This window comes from Manacus candei, unplaced genomic scaffold (assembly GCF_025592945.1).
Source record: "Manacus candei isolate 608988 ecotype Guabito, Panama unplaced genomic scaffold, ASM2559294v1 h1tg000096l, whole genome shotgun sequence".
Taxonomy (NCBI): domain Eukaryota; kingdom Metazoa; phylum Chordata; class Aves; order Passeriformes; family Pipridae; genus Manacus; species Manacus candei.
In genome coordinates, this window is record NW_026138144.1 from 428,728 (window position 1) to 450,634 (window position 21,907).

Genomic DNA, 21,907 nt, shown 5'->3' on the forward strand with positions numbered 1-21,907 from the left:
GGTGGTCTGCAGGGACAGGGGCACCAGCAGCCTCTGCCTTGGGGCGCTTGCCAGGGCAGTAATTAAAGGATGATCCCACTCCCCAGCCCTCCCCTGGCTCCCCAAGCCAGGCTGTGCTGATCCCATGGACTCACCAGGCTTGCTGGGCGGGCAGGGCGAGTGCTTGCGCCGCCGGGCCCGGCGGTAGGTGCAGTCGTAGTCCTCGCTGAGGGGGGAGCGGGGAACGCTGTCTGCCTGAGGGAGGAGAGGGGCTGGTCACCAGGGAAAGGCTGCCATGTCCCATCCGTGGGTGCCACAGCCCACCCATGGGTGCCTTGTCCCATCCAAAGGTACCGCTTCCCATCCATGGGTGCCACAGTCCATCCGTGGGTGCCATGTACCATCCACGAGCACCAAGGCCCATCCATGGGTGCCATTTCCCACCTGTGGGTGCTGTGTTCCATCCACGGGTGCCATGTGCCATCCATGGGTGCCACAGTCCATCCATGGGTGCCACAGTCCATCCATGGGTACCACAACTCATCCATGGGTGCCATGTGCCATCCATGGGTGCCACAGTCCATCTATGGGTACCACAACCCATCCATGGGTGCCATGTGCCATCTGTGGATGCCATTTTCCACCCGTGGGCACCAAGGCCCATCCATGGGGGCCGTTTTCCATCCATGGATACCACAGCCCATCCGTGGATGCCATGTCCCACCCATGGATGCCATGTCTCATCCACATGTGCCACGGCCCTGCATGCCATGGGGGCTACAGCCCATTCCACATCCTCCTAGGACTGGTGTCCAGCTCCCTCCTGCTCTCCAGCACTACCCTGTCCCACCCAGAGCCTCCTGGGCTGGTTGCAGAGCTCAAGGGATCCCTGAGCCTGGCCTTGCTGCTTGAGACTGAGTTGAAGGTGTCAGGACCATGGGGAGGGAAGGGGCACCTTGAGGGGGGGCAGGACATCCCAGAGTGGCATGGGACATGGAGGGAATTTGGCTTTCTTTTCTATCTTACCAGGCCTCTGAAAAAAATGGCAGGAAAGGACGAAGTTCAGTCATAAACTAGAAGAATCAACAGCAGTAGCAAAAATGCTCCAAGCCTTTCAGGGACTGCAAACCTGATTATTTAAAAAGGAATTTTCAGAGGAAACTGGTACCCAACTCAATGAAACCTGAGAATATTTCATACTTCAGCAGCCTTAAAATGTGTGTGACCCACTTGCCCAGGCTGGAGCAGTCCTGGGGATGATTTACAAGTGCTGCAGAGCAGAACACCACTGACCTGGCTTGTGGGGCCACCTTTTCCAAAGAACCCAGGAACATGCAGTATATGCACGTACTTGCTGGGCTGGGGGGGGGAATCATAACCACACAGAGAGGGGAATCATAACCACACAGATAGGAGAATCATAACCACACAGAGAGTGCCTTGGGAAATGTGGCTGTTGGCCAATCCACCCCCAAAGTGATCAAGGAGCACCCGTGGACATCCTTGCTTCTGCCCTCCCACTTGCCAAACTCCAGGCATTGCCCACACTCCTGGCTGGGGCAGCCCTGGCACTCACATCTCGCAGGTTGAAGGTGATCTCCAGGTTGCTCCAGAAGTTGTCAGAGAAGGCTGGGTACATGTCCAAGACCTCCAGCAGGTCCTCGCGCTGGATCTTGTGCAGGTCGCAGTAGGTCAGGGCCCTCACGTCGGCGTTGGACTTCCCTGGGCGGGCGTAGAGGCTGATGGGCTCCCCGAAGATGTCGTTCTTCCCTGTGCCAAGAGACAGCTCGTTAGGGACGGGTGGGCACCCACTGCAGCTCCAGCAGCCCTCACTTTGGGACTCATGAACAAGGGGATGCCCAGTAACCCCCGCCCTGACTGTGGACACTGGGGATAACACTGTGACAGCCACCACTGATGGGGACACTGAGCTGGGGCAGTGGGTCATCAGTGATGGCTGGGGACTGCTGAGCCATGCCTTGCTCTCCTCACTCCCTTGTGGCCTCTCCCTGGCCTCCCCCAGGGACTCTCCATTCCCTGTCCACTGGTGTGGTGACCAGCTGGAGGCTGAGGAACAGCCTTCCCTTCTCCAGGACAAATAAAATCCTTTGACCTGATTTCTTCTCTGTGGTGACCAGTGATAGAAACCATGGGAATGGCCTGAAGCTGTGTCAGGGGAGGTTTAGGTTGGATATTAGAAAAAAGTTCTTCCCCCAGAGGGTGGTTGGCACTGACCAGGCTCCCCAGGGCAGTGGGCACGGCCCCAAGGCTGCCAGAGCTCCAGGAGGGTTTGGACAATGCTCTGAGGGACAGGGTGAGATTGTTGGGGTGTCTGTGCAGGGCCAGGAGTTGGACTGGATGATCCTTGTAGGTCCCTTCCAGCTCAGCATATCCCGTGATTCTGTGATTCTGTGACCCTCACCTGCCACCCTTTTTCCACTGCTCACTGCCCACCACCCACCACCCTTTGCCCTCACCCACCACCCCTCACCCTCTCAGCAGGAAGGACTTTCCCACCTAGGATGGCCACCACGATGTCTTCCCGGAGGATCTCGATGGAGCCCCTGGAGATGAAGTAGAGCGTGGTCAGGACATCTCCGTAGTGCACCAGGGTGTCCCCGGGCGGGGCGTGAGTCGTCTTGAACTTCATGGCCAGGGCTCTGAGGCAGCCCTTGCTGGCTCCTCGGAAAGCCTTGCAGTTCTGGAGCAGCGTGCGGTTGAGGTGCAGGCAGATGTCTGCCTGCAGGCAGTCAGGGAAGCCCTTCAGCACCTGTGGAGAGCGAGGGAGAGGTGCCATCACACCACTGTCCCCGAGAAGGGACAGCCACGGGGGGCTGTGGGACATGCAGGATGACACAATGGGGCCAGACAGGGAGCCTGTGCACCCAGAGAGCCAAAGCTGGGGACATCTCCCCGTGCCTGGAAAGCCAGGTTGGATGGGGCTTGGAGCAACCTGGTCTAGTGGAAGGTGTTCCTGCCCATGGCAGGGAGTGGAACAAGATGAGCTTTAAGGTCCTTTAAGGTCCCTTCCAACCCAAACCATTTTATGATCTTTTGATCTTCCCCTGGTGGATCCCTGCCTGCCTGTCACTGGCTTTTACTGCTCATGGCTGGGGACAAAAACACTCCCAAGCAATAAATAACAGTAACCAGATCAATCTCTTTATACCCACTGGTGGCATATCCCCCTTTTCATCTTTACGCCCACTAATCTTGGCTGAACAAGAGCACAAACTGGCACAAGGAGCACAAAAACCTTAATTAAACAACACCTGCCTGAATGCCAAGAGGCAGCAGCAGCAGCAGCAGCAGCACAGGACAGTTGTGTGCAGCACCAGCTAAATATACCTGTGCAAATACCTCATGGTGAACAAAAGCTGAACCTGAAGGTGAAATCAAGGTAAAACTCACAATATGGACAAAGCTGCTGCCACCAATGACTCATGGTGCCACGGTGAAATCCACCTGGGATGGGGTTTTTTTAGGAGAGCAGCATATGGCTCTGGGGTCCCCCTCGCTGTCCTCTCCACTCACATCCCGCTGGTGGCCAAATCTGGAAAAGCCATGCTGGGGCTGCTGAGCACGACTTGTTCTTGGCTCCATCCTGATCTCCCAGGCTGGCAGCAGTGCCTTAGTTTCCCTACTGGGAAATCAGGGGTGGGTGGATTGATCGGGCTGTGGGGTGATTGATTAGGTCGTGTTGTGTCTCAGCAGCATCCGGCAGGAATTGGTGTGAGTGGGGGCACGTCAAGCACAGCTCTCACAGGGGGTTTGTGTCCTGAGTTTGCACTAAGCCAGTGCAGTGTTCTTGATAGGATACCGTGGGTTTGCTTCTAGTTATTGGCACCAGTGTCTGGCCCACATGGGAGAAGACCCCAAAGCTCTCCCAGCAGCAAACCCCCAGATGCTGCCCAGTTGTTTAATGTGACAGCAGCACCTTAAGATGGAGAGGTGAATTCATACAAATCCATGCCCTGATGGTGCTCAGGGATGGAGGAGGATCAAATCTTATGAAGAAAAGGAGCATGAACTGGGAATGAGTGGGCTAATGACCTGCCCAGCGCCAAGAGAAAGGAAGCACCAGGTCTCATCTCTCTCCTTGCCTCGTCCTTTCTCATTCCTCTGCCTTGCTGCTGGCCGAGCCAGAGCATTTTTGCACTGAATCCTGTGGCCATGAGCCAAGTCCAACCACCTCGGCCCCAGCCCAGGACTCCCTGGCCAAGCCCCCTCCCCACTCCTGTGGAACCCTGGCGCCGTCAGCACAAGCCTTCCCGCCGGGCCGGGAGCCACGGCGCCTCTCCAGCACAGCTCCGCCATTGATCCCCCCTTTGCTAACAAACAGCTGCCTCTCTGGGCTCTAATTAAAATGGATCGAGGTTTATTTAAATGCCCTCCTTTCCCTGCTGCGAGAGCAGGATGCACTTTGCTTAGCAACCGGCGGTGTGGAGAGGAGCTGGATCGATACCTGCTCCGCGGCTCTGACACCAACAGACACCGGCCTGAAAGTGCTCGGCGCCGATGGGGCCTCTGAGCTCCTCACCAAACCCGCTCTCTGGCCAAGAGATGCCCTCATGCAACCTCTGGGTAGATGTGGACGAATGGACAGAAAAAGGGGAGGAGGAGAAAGGGAGATGCAGGAGATGGGTGAGCAGAGAGCCTGCCTCCAGCCTCCCAAGTCTTCCAACTCGTCTCCGCCCCGGTCGAAAGGTTGGAAGTGTTTGGGTGGACCCAGATCCAGACTCCAGGTTGTTCAGGACAAGGTGCCGTGAGGACACGTGGCCTCCCTGCCCCGCACTCACCGCGTTCATGTCGATGCCGTTGGTGTAGGACCAGGCGTGTTGGAAATACTCCTCCAGGCGCTGGCGCAGGGGGTTGGGGATCTGGTGGAAGCGGATGAACTCCTTGACCCGCAGCATCTGCGTGTGGTAGCGGGCGGTGCCCGAGTACAGGCGCTGGATGATGGCGGAGACGTTCCCAAAGATGCTGGCGTACATCAGAGCTGCAAGGAGAGGGCAGGACTCAGGGGGGAGGTGCATGTCCAGCTACATCAGACCTGGAACAGCAGATTTCCAAACCCCGTATCTCCCATGGGCCCAGAACCAGGAGGTTTCTAAAACTTGTATTTCTATCACCCCATCCATTTGCCTGTGCAGAAGAGGCACAGGCAGAGGGAGATGCTCTGCTAAAACCCCACATGCTCTCCCTGTTTCCCCCCTGAGCAGCCCCTCCAAACTCCAAACCGGGGGTGGGGGCAGCGGGACACGCGCGGGCACTCACAGCCGATGAGCATGACACAGATGGAGAAGATCTTCTCGGAGTTGGTGTTGGGCGACACGTTGCCGAACCCCACGCTGGTGAGGCTGCTGAAGGTGAAGTAGAGGGCAGTGACATATTTGTCCTTGATGGAGGGGCCGGAGGAGAGGTCGCTGTCGTTGTAGCGCTTGCCGATCTGGTCTCCCAGGTTGTCCAGCCAGCCGATCTTGTGCTCCATGTAGGGCCTCTCCACGTTGCCGATGGCGTACCAGATGCAGGCGAGCCAGTGGGCGATGAGGGCGAAGGTGCACATGAGCAGGAAGAGCACGGCTGCCCCGTACTCGGAGTAGCGGTCCAGCTTGCGGGCCACGCGCACCAGGCGCAGCAGCCGGGCGGTCTTCAGCAGGCCTATGAGGGTGGTGGTCTGCAGGGGAGAGGTGAGAAGCCTCAGGGCCAAGCAAAAGGATAAATCCGGCCAAAGGCACGTCCCCAGTTGAGCCCCGTGCTTCCTTTGAAGGATATAAATGCATTTCTAGAGCGTGAATCACCTTGTCCTGGAGGTGACCTCTGAACTAGGTCAGGTGAGTCATGCCACGTCCTGACCATAAAGGCAACAAGCTCTGGGCTTATGGGTGAGCAAGTGAGAGAAGCCAAGGCCGAACCCATGGGTCCTCACCTTGCCAACCATTGCTCCCAAAACAGCTGCCTTTCACTCCCAGATGTGGGGCCTCCAGGTAGTGCAGTAACCACAGGGCCATTCCACTGCCAACATTTTGAGTCTGGCTGGCAATGCAACCCCAAATTCAGCCTCACTGGAGTGTGGGGCCAGTCCCTAAACAATCCCTCAGCCTGCTCTGCTGGGTCAGCCCCAGCAAGGGGAGCAGGTCCAGTTAGACACTGTGTTACCACTTATAGGGTCTGTGGGGCTGTTTGAGCATATACAATGAAATCCCAAGTCCCAGCTGCCTAATAAAAGCCTGTCATGACATCCTTGTCCATCCTCTGACTAAACCACCCCTCTCCTCGTGGGTTTAGCCATCCACCACTTACATCAAGACATCCGTATCCCTCTCTTTCTCTCCCAGACATCTCTCCCTGTCCACCCAGGGATCCCCTCCTGTCCCGATGGACCTGCAGACCGTACCTCATCAGAGCCGGAGCGGAAGATGAGCAGGTCAAAGGGGATGGCGGCCACCATGTCGATGAGGAACCACCCCTTGAAGTAGTGGATGGCGATCTTGCCGGGGTGGCTCACCACCTCGTCGTTGATGTTGACGTAGGTGGTGCGGAAGTTGATGACAATGTCCACGATGAACATGATGTCCACGATGAGGTCGATGATGTTGAGCGGGTCGCAGGAGTAGCTGCAGTCCCAGCGCTTCTCCTCCACCTGCTCCTCGTTGAGCAGGAAGGCGGCCGAGTAGGGGGTGAAGACGGCTGTGTAGATGACCAGCAGGAGGATGAGCCAGTCCCACACGGCCTTGAAGGGGCTGTAGTGCAGGATGGTCCATCGGTGGATACGCGGCGCCTGCAGCTTGTACTCGGGGAGGACATCGGCACCCAGGGACAGCACCTGCCAGGAGATGGGTGTGAGAAGGATGGGAGACCTGGAGGGAGGCTGGATAAGGCCAGGAACCAGGGAAAGGGCTTCCACATGCTGGTAGGGCAGCCAGAAGCACACAGTGCACTTCCTACACCCTTTTCACCTTTGTTGGATTCATATGGTTGCCCAGGGGGCCACAGGGTGAGTTGCCCACTCACCCTGTTGTGGCTGACACCAAAGTGTGTCTGGTTCCTCGTCTGTCAGAGCACCCTTGGGGCAGCTGTTTCCCTGCTTTGTGCCCTTCTGAGCCTTTCATGCCAGCAGAGGAAAGTGCCTCCTGCCGTGCCTCCGTCTGCCCTCAGCTCAGCTCGGGGGCTGCTGGCTGTCCCTGGCACAGGGCTACGGGCATGGACAGCTTGGAGATGCCATCCCATGGCTGTGCCATGGCCTGGCCTCGAGGGTTACAGCACATTAGGCATCCCCCAAGCCTTGCACCACGCCTTTCTTGGCCTCAGCACGGACCTTCTCCTGGATGTCCCTCTGGCACAGTCATCCTCCAAGCAGAGGGGGCAGCTTGGGCCACTCCCAGCACAGCCTCAGGCAATGCCCCTTTCCCATCTGAGCATCCCCAGGGAGGGGGTGACCTGTGGCCACCAACGTGCAAACACCATCTCAAGCGTGCAGGCACCCCCCTCATGCTGTCGTGTGTCCCCAGGTCACCCACAGCACCAGTGAGTCCCCCACACGTCCCAGGTCTGTCCCAGCTCCCCCTCCAGGACCAGTGCCAGCTTCTGACGGGCTCTAAAGCCACCCTGGGGGCAACAATGCAAGGCCCTGGAGATGGGAGGGCTGGGCCTGCTTGGGGTGCTGAGGGGCAGTGGCATGAAGGGGCTTATTTGGGGGGTAGCCAGATCCTCCCTGCCTGCCCCTGCCGCTCTGTTGTCCCCTAGTGTCCCTGTGGTGCCAGGCACCAGTGCCAGCTGCAGAGGAGGGTGAGGGGCACCCCAGTGCTGTCTCCCAGCACTGAGCCCCCACTAAAAGGCACCACTTTGCCTGGCTGTGAAGGAGAAGAGAGAAGAGAAGAGAGAGGAGAGAGGAGAGAGGAGAGAGGAGAGAGGAGAGAGGAGAGAGGAGAGAGGAGAGAGGAGGATCCACATGTCCCGAGGCGACGGTGATGGGCACTGATGGGCATCAGCACCTGCAAGAAGGGTCTGACCCTTCCCGCGCTGACAGGAAGGAGGATCTTGCACCTCGTTAAAGCGCTCAGGGGCTTCCCGAGGGCTCCTGATGCCGTGACCCGGAGCGGACCCACCCCAGCCGTCCCACCACCCCGGGACACCGGCGGGGCCCCGCGCCCCGGAGGAGCCCCCCCTGCTCCTACCTGCCTGCAGCTCGCCCGGCGCCCCAGGCGGCAGCTGACCCTCGGGCTCCGGGTGTCCACCATGGGGGCCCCCACGGCCACGCGCCCGGGCAGCGGCGGGCACGGCGGGCGCAGCGCTCGGGCATGGCCCAGGCAGGCACGCAGGCACTCGGCCAGGCGGGCGGGAGACATGCGGCTGCGAAGGGCATTCGGGAGCCCGGCGTGGATTAATCAAAGCCGATCGATGCCGGGGCCCCCGTGGGGGACAGGGAGCGCCAATGGAGCGGCGGGAGCCGTCGACGTCCGTCGGCGGACGGGGAGGGGAGGGATTGGAAAAAGTGACCCAAACGCAATCGTTGAGGGCGGAGGGGAGCGAGGATGGGCTCGGGGACTGCGCTCCCGCGGGGACGGCGGGGAAGGGGCAGGGCAGCGCCGGTAAAACCTTGATCCCCGAACTAAGATGCGCCCGGAGGACCTGGGGTAGGCTCTTACACCTTGTGTCTGGGAAAACCAGCAACGCTCCCACCCTCAGCAGCTGAATCCTCACCTGCCTGACTGGAGGCAGCTCTGTGAGGATAGTTGTGAATTCAGGCCCCCAAATGCTGCTCCCTGTGCTGGGGCACCTGCCCTGCCCCTCATCCCTGCTCCTGGCACCCACATCTTTGCAGTAGAAGCAAGAGCAGGTCAAGACCTGTTGTTTTCCAGGCAGGAATTAATAAAAAAGCCACAATCCCAAAGATCTGAGGCAGGAAAGGCTAAAGAAACAACTCGCAAAATAGCATCCAAACCAACACAGAGCCAGGGAGCTGCTGCAGCCTTGTCCCTCTCTGCCCCTGGGGGGTGGGGAGGGCTGTGGGTGTCACCCTTGGTGGCCTGGGTGGCCCCGGGAGTCTCCGTAGGTGGCAGTGCTGGCTGCCCCCCATGGTGATCCCGTGGGTGCCCCTTCCCTCTTCCCCTTCCCCCTGCACTTACCGGCTTCAACCGCAGCCGCAGGCTCATGGTGCTGGGTGCTGGGGGCTGGGTGCTGAGTGCTGGGTGCTGGGTGCTGGGTGCTGGGTGCTGGGTGTTGGGTGCTGGGTGCTGGGTGCTGGGTGCTGGGCAGTGAGGGAGGGAGCTGCAGCAGGGAGGAGGAGGAGGAGGAGGGAGGAGGGAGCAGGGTGTGTGAGGGCTGTGGGTGACAGAGGGGGGGAGGCTCCCATGACCCGGGGTAACCCAGGCCATGTGCCCCGTGGTGCCCAGCACCCTGTGCCTCCCTTGTCCCTTGCCCTGTGCTGGAGATGGAGGCATTGAGCTGGGGAGGGGGGGGCACTCCAGAGCTGCCAGGAGACCCTCAAGCATGAGGGGCTGGGCAGGATCAGGCCCAGGGTGCTGGCTGCAGGCAGGCACTGACCCAGTGTCCCTCCCAGCCCATATCCTGGCACAGCTCAGCCCCCCATCCCTGTCCCCAGCATCCTCCTGCCCAGCTCCACCACCACCCTCGGGACAGTCCAGGGGACTGGGACACACAGCACCTGCAACAGGACCCCAGCCTGGTGACACCAACCCCACAGCATCCCCACATGCCTCCAGCTATGCCCCAGAGCCACAGCCCTGGCAGGTTGTGCCCAGCACATTCATTGCACTTGTGACCTGCCCTCTCCTGCTGTGGGGCAAGACCACCCCAAACAGCCCCTGCCTCCTCTCCCTGCCCACCAGCAGGTATTTTTAGACACTGTTAGTGGTGTCTCGCCGCTGTCTCTGCCTCACCATGAATTATTTATCAGCCAGGAGAGGGGAGCTCTGCCTTTGTGGGAGGTTCAGGGGATGTCGGGGTGAGAACAGGGAGGATGCCTGGGTCCCCCATGGAAGGGGGAGATATGGAGGGGAGAAGAGGTTCATCCTGTCCTGTCCTGTCCCATCCCATCCTATCCCATCCCATCTGGAGATTGAATATGAAGGGAAGATCAGTCTTTGTGTACTCTGGGGTCCTGCAGGGACCCGTCAGCTGCAATCCTGTCACACCACAACCAGCTACTGTCCCCACACTGAGTGGCCAACACCACCGTGCCACTGTCACCCCAGTGTGGACAGTGGCCCTTGTTGTGGGGTGTCCCTTGTGATGGGGACAGGGCATGGAGGCTGCTCACTGTCCCACTGAAGTTCTGGGGCTGATCCCTGGTCACTGCAGTCACCCCCAGATCAGAGGCACTACGTGGGGTTTGGGGTGAAGGGGACAAGCCTGGGGGAAAATGAGCCTGAGAACTGCCCCGTGCTGTGGGGAGCAGGGAGTCCCTCTGGACACGTGGAGGCCACGAGGCAGGAGGAGAACCCCGCAGAGCACCCCGCTCTGCTGGAGCTGACCTGCAAGACCAGAGGCTTTTCCGGGCTCAGATGGCTGAATTAGCACTAAATCTGCTCTGGGCTGCTGCTGGCAGCGGCGGGAGGTGCCCTTGGATGTGTTTCATCCCGCGCCTCAGTTTCCCCACAGGTCAGAGCTCCCTCCTCGGGATCGCGGGACACGGCGGGACACACCTTCCCCGCATCCCGACACGTCAGAACAGCGCCAGGCGCGTCCCTTGCGGTGACACCGCACGGCCACACGTGTCCCCCGCAGCGACAGGCAGTGCCACACGTGTCGGTGACAGTGCAGTGCCACCTGCTGTCTCCCGGGGGATCTGGTGGCCCTCGGCGTGGCCACCTTTGCTCCTGGCATGGACCAGGCGAGCACCTCGGGATCAGCAGCGCCCTGGGGGCTCCATCCCTGGCGTTGGGGTCAGGAAGAGAGGCCAGAGCCTCCCCCCCAAATGAAGCCATGTGCACACACAAACATGATCACACGTGTCCCCTTCAAGGCCACCATCACACCATGAGCAGTCTGTGCCAGTGTTCCCCCAGCCACAGAAATCACCAGAAATATTCACTAAAGGGAATAAAAAGAGCATTTCAGCCTTTCAGAGGAAGAGAGAAAACCCAAACACAGGGATGCTGGCAATTCCTAGGGTGGAATCTCCAGGTATCACTGCGCTCTCTGCTCCTCTTCTCCAAAAGCCACAGGAGTGGCTGTGACTGTCCCCCAGCAGCAACACCACCACCCCACCACTGCCTCGGCGGCCTCTCAGCGCCCACGTACCTGCGTGACCTTCTCGGTGACGTTCTGGGTGCGCTCCATCACCTTGTGGGGAGCGATGATCTCGATCTCCGTGGTGGAGCCCGAGCGGTGCTTCTCCAGGTTGAACTCCACGAAGTTGAGGGTGAACTGGGGGATCTGGCTGATGGTCCTGTACTTCATGAGGTCCGAGTCCGAGGTGGAGTTCGGGGGGTTGGGTTTGACGTGGGAAGCCTCTGCAAGAGGATGGAGAGGAGCGTTGAGAAGGGCAGTGTGAGCAGGAGCTGACCCGCAGAGCCCCCACCTCACTCTGGGACCCCCAGGAATCGGGGACCACCACAAGGTGCCACCAGAAGGTGCCACCAATGTCTGCCTGGCCATAAAGGCTTGGCTTCTTCAGCGTGGCTCAGGCATGGGATGCCTGACCCAAGACGCCTGAGAGGGGGCTGCTTGTCAGACACATCACCTATCTCTTTGCCATTGAATCTCCTTCAGGGGCTCAGACCAAGATACAGAGGCATCCAATACCCTGTGCTGTCCCTGAAGACTGTAGCAGGTTAGGGACCAGCCCCAATGAGACCTATCAGAGAGGGATGCCAAAACTGGCAAGAAAACAGATGAAGGAGGAGGTTATTGTCCTCCACCCCTGCAGCTCCTGAGCTGCTGCCTTGGTGTTTGGCCACCAAACTGAGCAGCAGTTGGATGATGTCCCCACTCAGGTGTATCCTTCACCCCAATGCTCCAGATAGGGAGGTCAAGGCTTTGTCTGGAAGAAGAGCTGTTGTGGGGCTGGATCCTGACAGTTTTCCCTGGGGATCTGCCTCTCTGGGTGACCCCAGTGCAGGACCAGGAAGCAAACCCTGGAGGTTCGTGGTCAATGCTGTGGCAGTGTGTTTGTCATGGATGGGAGCATGTACCCACATCCAGGGCTCCAGGATCATCCCCAGGCACCATACCCAGTGTGTTCCCACCTTTCCATCTCCTCCAGGCAGGGCAGGGTTGTGTTTCCAGCTTTCTACCCCTTCTATCCCTTGCGCTCTGACATTGACCCAGGTGGTGTCGTGAGCAGGAGGTGTCTGAAGACATTGTGAAGGTGCTGGTGAGCACCAGCTGCCACCCTTCTCCCTGCTCATTCCCCTTCCCTCCCTCTACATTGTGTCCCCTCCTGAGGGGCCATAACCTGTGACTAATTGAGGATCATGATCCTCCACCCCATTTTCTCATACCAGACACCACAGACCGATCTCTGTCCATCCCCAGTTACTGAAGCTTCTCTTTCCTGACCTTAATCTAATTTGTCATCATCACTTCATAAGAACAAGAGGTCTGGACATCAATACCACGATGGAGGTGTGTTCCCTCCATCCCTCCAGAGTGGCCTGGCCGGTGTCTCATCTGCCTCCAACACATGGACACAGCTCACATTGCACGTGCCTGCAGACCCCTCCCCTCCCTCCCGGGGAGGTGGGGTGGCAGTGGGACACCCCTCGTGTGGGGCAGCCAAAAGCAACCTCACTCAGTCTCACATCTCACACACCACACCGTGGATGGTTCCATGCACAGAGCAGGACCTGCCTCCGCAGGGAATCGCATGGAGTCCAGTGGATCTGGGGAGAAGACCCCACCTTATCTCCACTTTGCAGAGGAAAAGCAGTGCAGGGCAAGAGACCAAGACCTCCCCCCCCAAGATGTGCCGGGGCCATTGCCCAGGGCCCTGGCTCCCGCAGAAAACCGACAGCTCCGGGGGTTTTCCCCTACCTGAGTTTGCCCTCCTTTCCCTGAATTTTCTCTGGAACTCAGACCTCGCAGCCTCAAAGTTGTCCAAGGAGGAGACCCTGCGGAGGCTGTGGAAGCTGCCCCCAGGGCGAGACCGAAAGAAACCCCACGCGGGGTACGACCCTTGTGGGCCCGGCAGGGGAGGCTCTTGTTTCGGGGACGAGTGTTGTAGGGTGGGGTCGGCCTCCAGGCTCGGCCTCCGCTCCTTTTCCAGGAGGGATTCGGTCTCTGACTGCATACAGTTCTCCTTGGGCGATGTCTTCAAATCCCTCAAAATCAGGGAGTCACCACCAGGCTTTAAGACAGCCAGGAGAAAGCGTTGTATTAGAAGGAGTCCCCGCGTGCTGGGGGGGAAGGAGAGGGAGCCGGGGGAGGTAAGAGGAGGGGCAGAGGGCTGGGAAGCGCTGCAGTTCCCGGGGTCACCTCCAACCGGGACCAGGACCTGCTTTGGAGTGGGGCGACCGAGTCCCTGGGGACCTGGCAGCTCCCACCTCCCCCCAGCTCCCGCCGGAGGCTGGGTGGCCGCGGGGTGTTCGCAAGGCGATGCTGCACAGCCGGGAAGCAGAGCAAGAGAAGAGCAGAGCCCAGGGACAGGCTTGCTGGAGTACCTGCCTTGCCATGCGCTTTTCTGAGGTGTCCCTACGACCCATCACTGGACCTGCCCTCCCCTCACCTGCTGCAAGAGCTGAGGCCACCCCCGAGGGTCAGTGCCCAGGGTGCTGTGCTGGTGTCTGTGGGAGAGGCTGTGCTCTGCACCAGGAGCCACTGCAGGAGCTGCTGGGTTTGCAAATCTGGCCATATTGGTCCTCCTTCTCCTACAGCCACCCTTAGCCATGGCTAAACCTTCTTCCCTGGAGACCTAAAGAGTTTCCAGCCTTTAATGACTTCCTGCAATGGGGTGCACAGAGCAACCACCTTCTGGAGCAGAACCCCCTGGGACTGTGCCCCTCCAGTGATACCCATAGGAGGGACTGTGGCACTTCTCACCACCCCTAAGGACTTTAGGGTGGGTTTTAGGATGTGGTGCCAGGAGGGGCTGGCTGCCCCTGGAGCTGCAGAGCTGCCCCCACTTGATCATCAGGTTGTCCTCAATCCACATCTTCCATGTGTGTGTGCACCCCAAACATCCCAGTGCACTGCACAGCTTCAGCCTGGGGGTACCCAGCGCTGGTGTCTGTGGGAGTGACATACCCAGAGTATCTGATAACGTGACACATTTTCAACCTGCCACAAGCACAGCCTCTGAGAAGACAGGCACCTTTTGTCTCTCCTATCTATAATTTTGGGAAGCAGCTTTACCCAGGCTGTGTGGATACAGCCAGCGAGAACCTGGCACCTGGGGATGCCTTAGCAGAGCAGGAGCCTCCTGCCCACAGCCTCGAGCTGCAGCACTGCAGAAACAACACGTCTGTGACTGGAGGTACCCGGAGCACTTCTGACAGCCAAGAAGCCACCGAGAACAACAGTCTCTAAAGAGGACCCACCAAGAGTTTTTCAAGGTCAGCAATGACAGCATCACCCTCCATCACAGGAAGCACAGTCTTTGCTGGAGGGCTGAGAAGCCGGATCTGCCTGCACTGCCTGGTCCCTGCCAGGAAAACCACGGGGAAATGAGCCTTCCAGTCCCTGCTCAGAGCACACCTGCTCCTCTCTCCTACAGCCACCAGCACGTCCCCTCCTCGAGGCGAGGGCAGCTCCCTGGAGCTCCACCATCCCGGACAACGTGCACTATGGAGCCAGACCTTCCTCCCAGCTTCGGCAGCTCGGCACATCTCCCGCTCCCCCCGCCAGCCACGGCCCGGCAGAGCAGCACCAGCTCCATCCCACGCCACCAAAGCACCGCGCTCACCACCGGCCCTGGCCGGGGCCAGTGCCTGGCACTGACCCAGCACCGGGGCCCTGCCGCCCGATCCGGCCCGAGCCACAGCAGCCGAGGGACAGCGGGATGGGGAGAGCGAGGAAGAGCACCGGGACCTGGCCTGAGGCGTGGGCTGATATCAGACAAAGGCTACGGTTACCTTTCCATAGTCAATGGCTACTCCATCAAACTCACTGGTGGGCAGAGAGTCCCGCTGGATTTTGAGTCGCCGCAGGGACGGGAGACTAAACTTCAAACTCCTACTTTGACCTTGTTAGAAAGAAAAACAAAACACAAGAGAGAAAGGTGTAACCTCTCTGCACGTGACGGCTGGAGCGAGACGGGGCAGGGGGAGAGGCTGCGGAGAATTTGGGGTGGCTTTGGGGGATGCACATGCCAGGAGGCCCTTCCTCCTCCAACACACTTGCTATTCCCACGCCATCACACCACCGTGTGCTCAAGGCAGACCCTGACCTGGCAGAAAGCACCACTGAGACAGAGAGCAGCCCCCTACAACCACAGATGCAAGACAGGAAAGGTGCAGAGCATCCCTAAGCCAATTAAAGAGGTTAAAGCCACTTAAGGGATTTGGACCTGGAGGAAATCGAGCCCCTAAATCTCCTTGGCGGAACTTCAGGAAAAAGAGATCACACAGTAGAGACTGTAAGTCAGAAAGGCATTAAAGCAAGTAGTTCTAGCAATTTTGTTCTTGGAGTTGTTCTGGATTTTCAGTGAGGGATGCTGGACCACACAAGGGGGACCAGGAGACCACCTTGATGGGGACTGGGGCTGGGCAAGGGCAGCCAGGGCTGCAGGAGCTGTGAGAGAGGTTCAGGAGGGGAAGGGCCCAGACGTGGAGAGGGACTGGCAGTGCCCACAGAGGGACACAATGCCCCTGGTTGTGACACCCGATGCAAAGTCACTCCTCTAGTGACACAGAGGAGACCACGGCCTCCTGCTGCTCAGAGTTGGTGTGAGCAGCCAGGCTCACACCCTCAGGGCCTGAGTCAGCCCTGGGGCTCATCTGACCCCCAGCAGCACCAACTGTGCTCACCAACCACACCAGAAGTGGCCAAAACCCCGAGGCACACAGGACGCGACACGAGCCCCACAAACACATTTTCCTCTGGGGAAAAGCAGCACATTGAGGAGCTGTTTGGTTTTGGCAGGATTAGCTTCCCACAGAGCCCCAAGACACCACCAAGCTGCTCGGACAGGCCCCCAACCTGCCGACTCCCCAAAAATACCTCCACTGGTGGGGTGCCACGTGGATTCCCTCTGCTCACCCCATCCCCACTGCCCAGAGCAGCTTTTCAGCTGGAAGAAGCAAAGCATCCAACTCTCCCTGCGCATCAATGAGCCGGGGACCGGCAACGCAGCCGCCTGTGGCCGTGTAATTAAAGACTGAGTCACAAAACCTGTTCTTGAGAGCACAGCCTGGGCTGGAGTCAGCAGCTCTGGCCTTTCCACACTCCCCATCACTGGGGTGGGAAACCCCAGAAACACCCCTTGGGATGCACAGCACAACCTCCAGTGCAGGGAAGAGACAGGTACCCTTTGTTTGGGTGCCTTCTGCCAAAGGTCCCACCCAAAGGGGTGGGGTGGGGTATGGATGCATCATATGTTGAGAGGTATTGAGAGGTAAGGGGGCTGCAAAGCAACACTGCTGCTGGAATTTAGGATTTCCTCAGAAGTTCATGCATAGAGGCCAACTGGTACTAAAGCAATCCACCAAAAATATGAATCTCATCACTTCAGAGACGTAGGAACACGTGCACGGGTGATCTGTGCAGTCACACGCACATATCCTGTGTGTGTATGTCTGGCCTGAGGACACAGAAACCCACAGAAAACTCCACTGGCACCCACTGCCATGCACACAGACACCTGAATGGCCCTGGGATGTAGAGATGCCCCGAGTGGGAATGCACTGAAGCTCACACCACTGCACCAGCACAACGGGCAGGTGTCCCCATCAATCCCTGACGTGGCCCTGGCTCTGATCCCGGTCCCACTGTGCCGCCCCACAGGCCATGGGGGGACAGACCCAGGTTGGTCCCACAGCTTTACTTTGCCCAAAGCACTCCTATAGCACCCCACATCCCCAGGGAGCTTGGCATGAATGTGGATGTGGGATTATTTCCCTGACTCAGAGGTGACGAGCAGCGAGGGCCGTACGGCAGCAGGAGGTTTGGATGCTACAGCTTCTTGTCGCCAGGTCTAACATCTGCATCTGCATCCCCTTGAGAGCCTCACCACGGCGTCCCTTTGATCCAGCCTTCCCAAAAAAGGAATTTGAGTTTTCCACTGCCTCTGAAAGCCTCACAAAAGCCTGGAATGAGCCTGGCACAGCAGGGAACAGCCCAAAGCCGGGGCAGGCTGAGCCATCGTAGCGCAACCATCCTTGTGCCACTTGCCTGCGGTGACATTCCCAGAGCACAGCCGTGCTGGTGGTGACACCGAGTGCCCCCTGGCCCTCTCGTGACCCTGCACACAGGCCCTGTCCCAGACCAGCACCAGCCAGTGCTAAATATGGAAAGGATGCAGCAAGGCGGGCGGTTCGCAGAGGGTCTCCACAGCTCCACTTGCAGCAAGACACCCTCTCCTTAAAAATGCACCATCCCATGCAGGGTGTCAGCCCCCAGCCCTGTTCCCAGATCCCCAGTTTTCAGGAGGTGTGTGTGGGCACGTGTGGATGTGAGGGGAGCACAGCTGGCCCAAACAGCCTTTTTCCACCCAGTTGGTGCCTGGCCAGCCTGGTCCCCGAGCAGGCAGAGCTGCCACCGTGCACAAACACAAACCTCTCCCCGTGCACGATCCTGCCCAGCCACGGGCGCATCCTTCAGCCCCCACGAGCTCCCGAGAAAACCACGGGATGGGGATAGCCCTGAGGATGCTGGGCTGCCTCTCCCACATCCCCAGTGCCCCCGGTGACACCCACCTCTGCTCCAGGTCTGCGACAGGCGGTGGTGGAGGCTCCGGCCGCTGCTCTTGGCGACGAGCTGGGCCAGGTCCTCGAAGTTGAGGATGAACATGATGACGACGCCTTCCTCGTTCTTCACCGGCACCACGTCCACCAGGCAGCGGAAACACGAGGCTGCCGAGCAGAGACAGGCTCAGGAGGGGCTGCACGGGGGTTTCTGCCCACCCACCCACCGCCCCAGCACAAAACACTTTTGGCAGAAGAGTGTTCTTTAAGCCCTTGGATGGGTGTAATCCCTGCTGGTGGGGAGTGGAGGATTCGGAAGATGATCTGAGCCCTGGGAAAGGGCCATATCCCTGAAGCATCTCAGCTCACACTGATCACATCTCTTTTTTCTGTTCCAGACAGTCATTTATATTAATGTACTTGTGAGCAGCAATTAAAGAGTGAGTAATTAAGAACTCAGGAAGTCCCAGGTAGTGGTTTAACCTCATTAAGCATCCTGCTTGTAATCATGCCACAGCTAATTGCCCTGCAATCATCAGGCAATTTTTGGGGACTGGATGAAGGCAGTGGGGGTGGGCCTGACCTCATGTCCCATCCCAACCCTGGGCAGCAGGATGGGGTGGGATCAGTGTGATGGTCCCCAAGGACATCCCCTGGTCAGGCACAGCCTTGTCTCATTCCTGCTGTGAGGAAACTGAGGCACAGGGGGCACAAAGCTCAGTGTCCTGAGAGCAATGGAGGCTGCGAGGAGGATCCCAAACAGGGCACGAGGCCTTAAGGATTTTCCTGTTGGATGCCAGCTCAACTCCATGGCTCTGCTTGCATTGCAGTCGGGTACCAATGTGCAATTAGGGGCACCTGAAAATACCCACAGGTCTTTCCCAAAGCACAAACGAAGGATACAATGGAGCTCCCACTTCCTTTGCCACTTTTATTACCCTAAAATCCTTCAAAACCCCTACCCAAGGGTATAATCACTTGAGCTGTCTCCTGTTGCTTTGACAGTGGTGGGAGCAGGACCCCCTCAGCCACAGCCCCTCTGGCAAACGCCCTGAACATTCCCGGGCTCCGATCCCAAACCTCCCAGAGATGACGGAGCACCCAGGTACCACTCTGGCCGGTTCGGAGCCAAGCCACCTCCTCCCACGGCACTTTTTGCCCCGTGCAGATCCCTGCCCTGGCCTTTCCCCCTCGAGCCACCTCCTCCCACGGCACTTTTTGCCCCGTGCAGATCCGTGCCCTGGCCTTTCCCCCTCGCTCTGCTCACCAGGGATTAGCGGCTCGGGCAGGGATGTGCTGCCGGCCCGATCCAGAGCTCTCCCGCTCCGGCCATGGCCACGCTCCAGCCGGGAGGGGGATGTCGGCCTCTGTGCGTATAATTTTAAGGAGCTCAGGGCCTCCCGTAATCAGGAGCAGATGGCCAGCATCGGGCAACTTCAAAATCTGCCGTGACGTCAGGGATGTGCACATCCACGGGCACACGCGCGGGCACGGGAGCGGGCAAGAAACGGATACGGGGAAATCTGTTTAAAGAGCCCGGCGGCCCGGGATTATTCCTTTCTTCCTTTCTTTATTTCGTTGTTGTTCCCCACAAGGAGAGGAAAATCCACTTAAACGTGTGAGCTGGGCAGGAGGGAGGGGTTTCTGGCACATAGAGCTGTTTGGAAGGGCCACAGGGGCTCACTGTCGGTCACCTGTGTGCGGCGCCACAGCGGGAAGAAAGGAGCCCTTTTCCCTCCCTTTGTCAGGATTTTTGGGGATCTGAGGATAAGTGATGTCCTGTGGGTGATGCTGAGTGGGTGAGGTATCCCCTGGGATGTTAAGGTGGCACATGCCCTGCAGGATGAGGTGGTGCCATCCCTGGGATGCTGCAGCTCTGCCTGTGCCAGCGTTGGTGCGTGCAGGGGTGTGCACAGGTGAACCCTCTCACCTGTGCTCACGATGCCCTGTGGCCCTGGATACTTTCTCCTTTGGTGTGTTAGGAAATGAGGTGTTTTTTTTCCCCACAGGTGGTTTTGAAGCATCGCCAACTTCCTGGAACCCTCGTGGTTCATTGGCTTGGGCAGCCATCAGCTCCATCAGCTGCTTCCCCAGAGCACCAGGAATCCTGATCCAGAAGGCCTGATCCTGACTCAGGTGCTCTGCCCTCCTGCACCCCTTCACTGCTTCACTTTTCCTCCCTAAGCTCCTCTGTGGCAGTGGGAGGGGATGGTGCTGAGCTGTTCTCATGGGGGCTGGATCCTGGCAGGCCCTGTGTGGCGTGGGAAGGGTTAATCCCGTGGCCAATGCTGAACAGCTGAAAACTGGGCCCAGTTACATCCAGTTGGAGGAATAGTAGGAGCAGCTGGGAGGTGGTTGGGGCTGGGTTTGAGAGGCAGCTGGTGCCTGGTTTGATCCTACAAATCTGGGAGGTGCTGAGCCTGAGCAGCCCTGGCCAATGTTGCTGTGAGCCCCTCGCTGATCCCTTATTAAATTAAATAAAATAGACTATTTCTGTTGGAAGGGACCTACAGCGATCATCCAGTCCAACTGCCTGGCCAATTCAGGGCTGAACAAAATTAATTGGGTGTGAGACCCTCCAAAACCAGGGGAATCACCCCAAAACCAGCCCTGCGTGCCAGGAACTCGGTGTCTTGCTCAGGCCCACATCGAATAGCATGGATGGCATCAAGGGAATGATGGAGCATCAGTGCCAGGGGTGAAAGCAGTGTGTCCTCTTAAGGCTGGCCCAAAGGCAGGGCAGCACCCCAGCATCTGGGGTCTCTGGGCAGCTGTGATTTGGGGTACCCCCAGCTCTGTGGAGAGGCTGCAGCAGACCCCTGGCACCCTCTGCCCTGACTCGGTTTCCCTGTGGTGAACCAGCCTGGGCTCTGCTGAATGCTAAGCCTCCCCTCCCTTCCTCCCAAAAACCAGGCACCCCAGACCTGCTGCAGCACCGGTGGGCAGAGCCAGCCCCGGGAGGGACCCCCGCCCCGGGAGGGACCCCAGCCCTGGGAGGGACCCCAGCCCCGGGAGGAACCCCAGCCCCGGGAGGCGCCCCTGCCCTGGGAGGCACCCCAGCCCCGGGAGGGACCCCAGCCCTGGGAGGGACCCCAGCCCCGGGAGGGACCCCAGTCCCCAGAGGGACCCCAGCCCTGGGAGGGACCCCAGCCCCGGGAGGGACCCCAGCCCCACACTCCCTCGTTCCTCGATCGACTGTCCCCATCCATCTGCCTGTCTCTTCCCCTCAGCTGTTCAGCTAATCTGTCTCCATCCGTCTAATTTTATCCAGCCGCCAAATGATCTCCTGGAGGAGCCCCGGGGCATTCACAACCTGCCTGTGCTCCGTGGCCACCTCCGGGGGGGTGTCTGTGCCAGCCGGGGGTGAAACCCAGAGCGGGCGTTGCGGGACGGGCTCGGCATGTGAGATAAGACTTGGGTGGTGGTTTGGAGGGTCCCACAGCCAACGTGGTGGGTCTGCACGGGCTGGGAAAACCACTTCATCCCTTAAACCCCTGGGTTTGATCCTCCCAGCACCCAGCCCACCTCCCCCGAGCCCAGCGAGCGCTCGGAGGTCTGCGCTTCCCGACCCACCGTGTGTCTCCTGACCTTGATAAAAGCGAGCACTTATCATTATAACATTAAAAATGTCATGGTTGGGGGCCCTCCCTCCCTCCCCGTCCCTCTTTATCCCCCTCAGCCGCCGGTGGTTAATGCCTTTGTCGGTATCATCGGTATTAAACTAATCAACAGGACACGGGGGTTTCCGAGAGCTGGACACAAACCAGTATTGTTATGAATATTAAAAAAGCAGGCTATTAATCTGCCCTCCGAGCTCTTACCGAGGCCTGCCCTGCCCTCCCCCCGGCCGGGAGATTTAATCTGCGGGGTCTCATGGCAGAGTGGCTAAATCTATAGTGGTATTATATAAAGGAGCAGAGGAGAGGGGCCGGGAAGGGCACGGAGGGGATGGGGACAGGGACGGGGGCAGAGCTGTGCTCCGGGGCTGGCTGGCACGCCCAGGGAGATGCTTGGAGGGCCAGGCTGTGCTCCCGTCCTGGGATAAATCAGTGTCAGGGCTGGGGGGAACTTCAAAGGGAAGCGCAGATTGCTGGGAGGCCCTAAAGCAAATCCCTGAGGTGGGA

At 59.0% G+C, this 21,907-nt stretch overlaps 1 protein-coding gene across 2 annotated transcripts in view; it reads right to left on the bottom strand.

The window, feature by feature from the left end:
* Positions 1–21,907, bottom strand: part of KCNH6 (potassium voltage-gated channel subfamily H member 6) — a 34,711-nt gene that overhangs the window by 4,846 nt on the left and 7,958 nt on the right. Inside the window, exons 3-12 of one of the 2 annotated variants that reach the window (XM_051768661.1) lie at positions 17,796–17,951; positions 15,015–15,124; positions 12,979–13,291; positions 11,245–11,456; positions 6,377–6,805; positions 5,257–5,656; positions 4,779–4,978; positions 2,497–2,749; positions 1,556–1,749; positions 135–234 (exon numbers count right to left, since the gene is read on the bottom strand). In XM_051768661.1, the coding sequence (XP_051624621.1) occupies positions 135–234; positions 1,556–1,749; positions 2,497–2,749; positions 4,779–4,978; positions 5,257–5,656; positions 6,377–6,805; positions 11,245–11,456; positions 12,979–13,291; positions 15,015–15,124; positions 17,796–17,951 (2,367 nt within the window). The remainder of the gene's footprint in view (positions 1–134; positions 235–1,555; positions 1,750–2,496; positions 2,750–4,778; positions 4,979–5,256; positions 5,657–6,376; positions 6,806–11,244; positions 11,457–12,978; positions 13,292–15,014; positions 15,125–17,795; positions 17,952–21,907) is intronic. The other variant, XM_051768662.1, reaches the window with a different exon arrangement.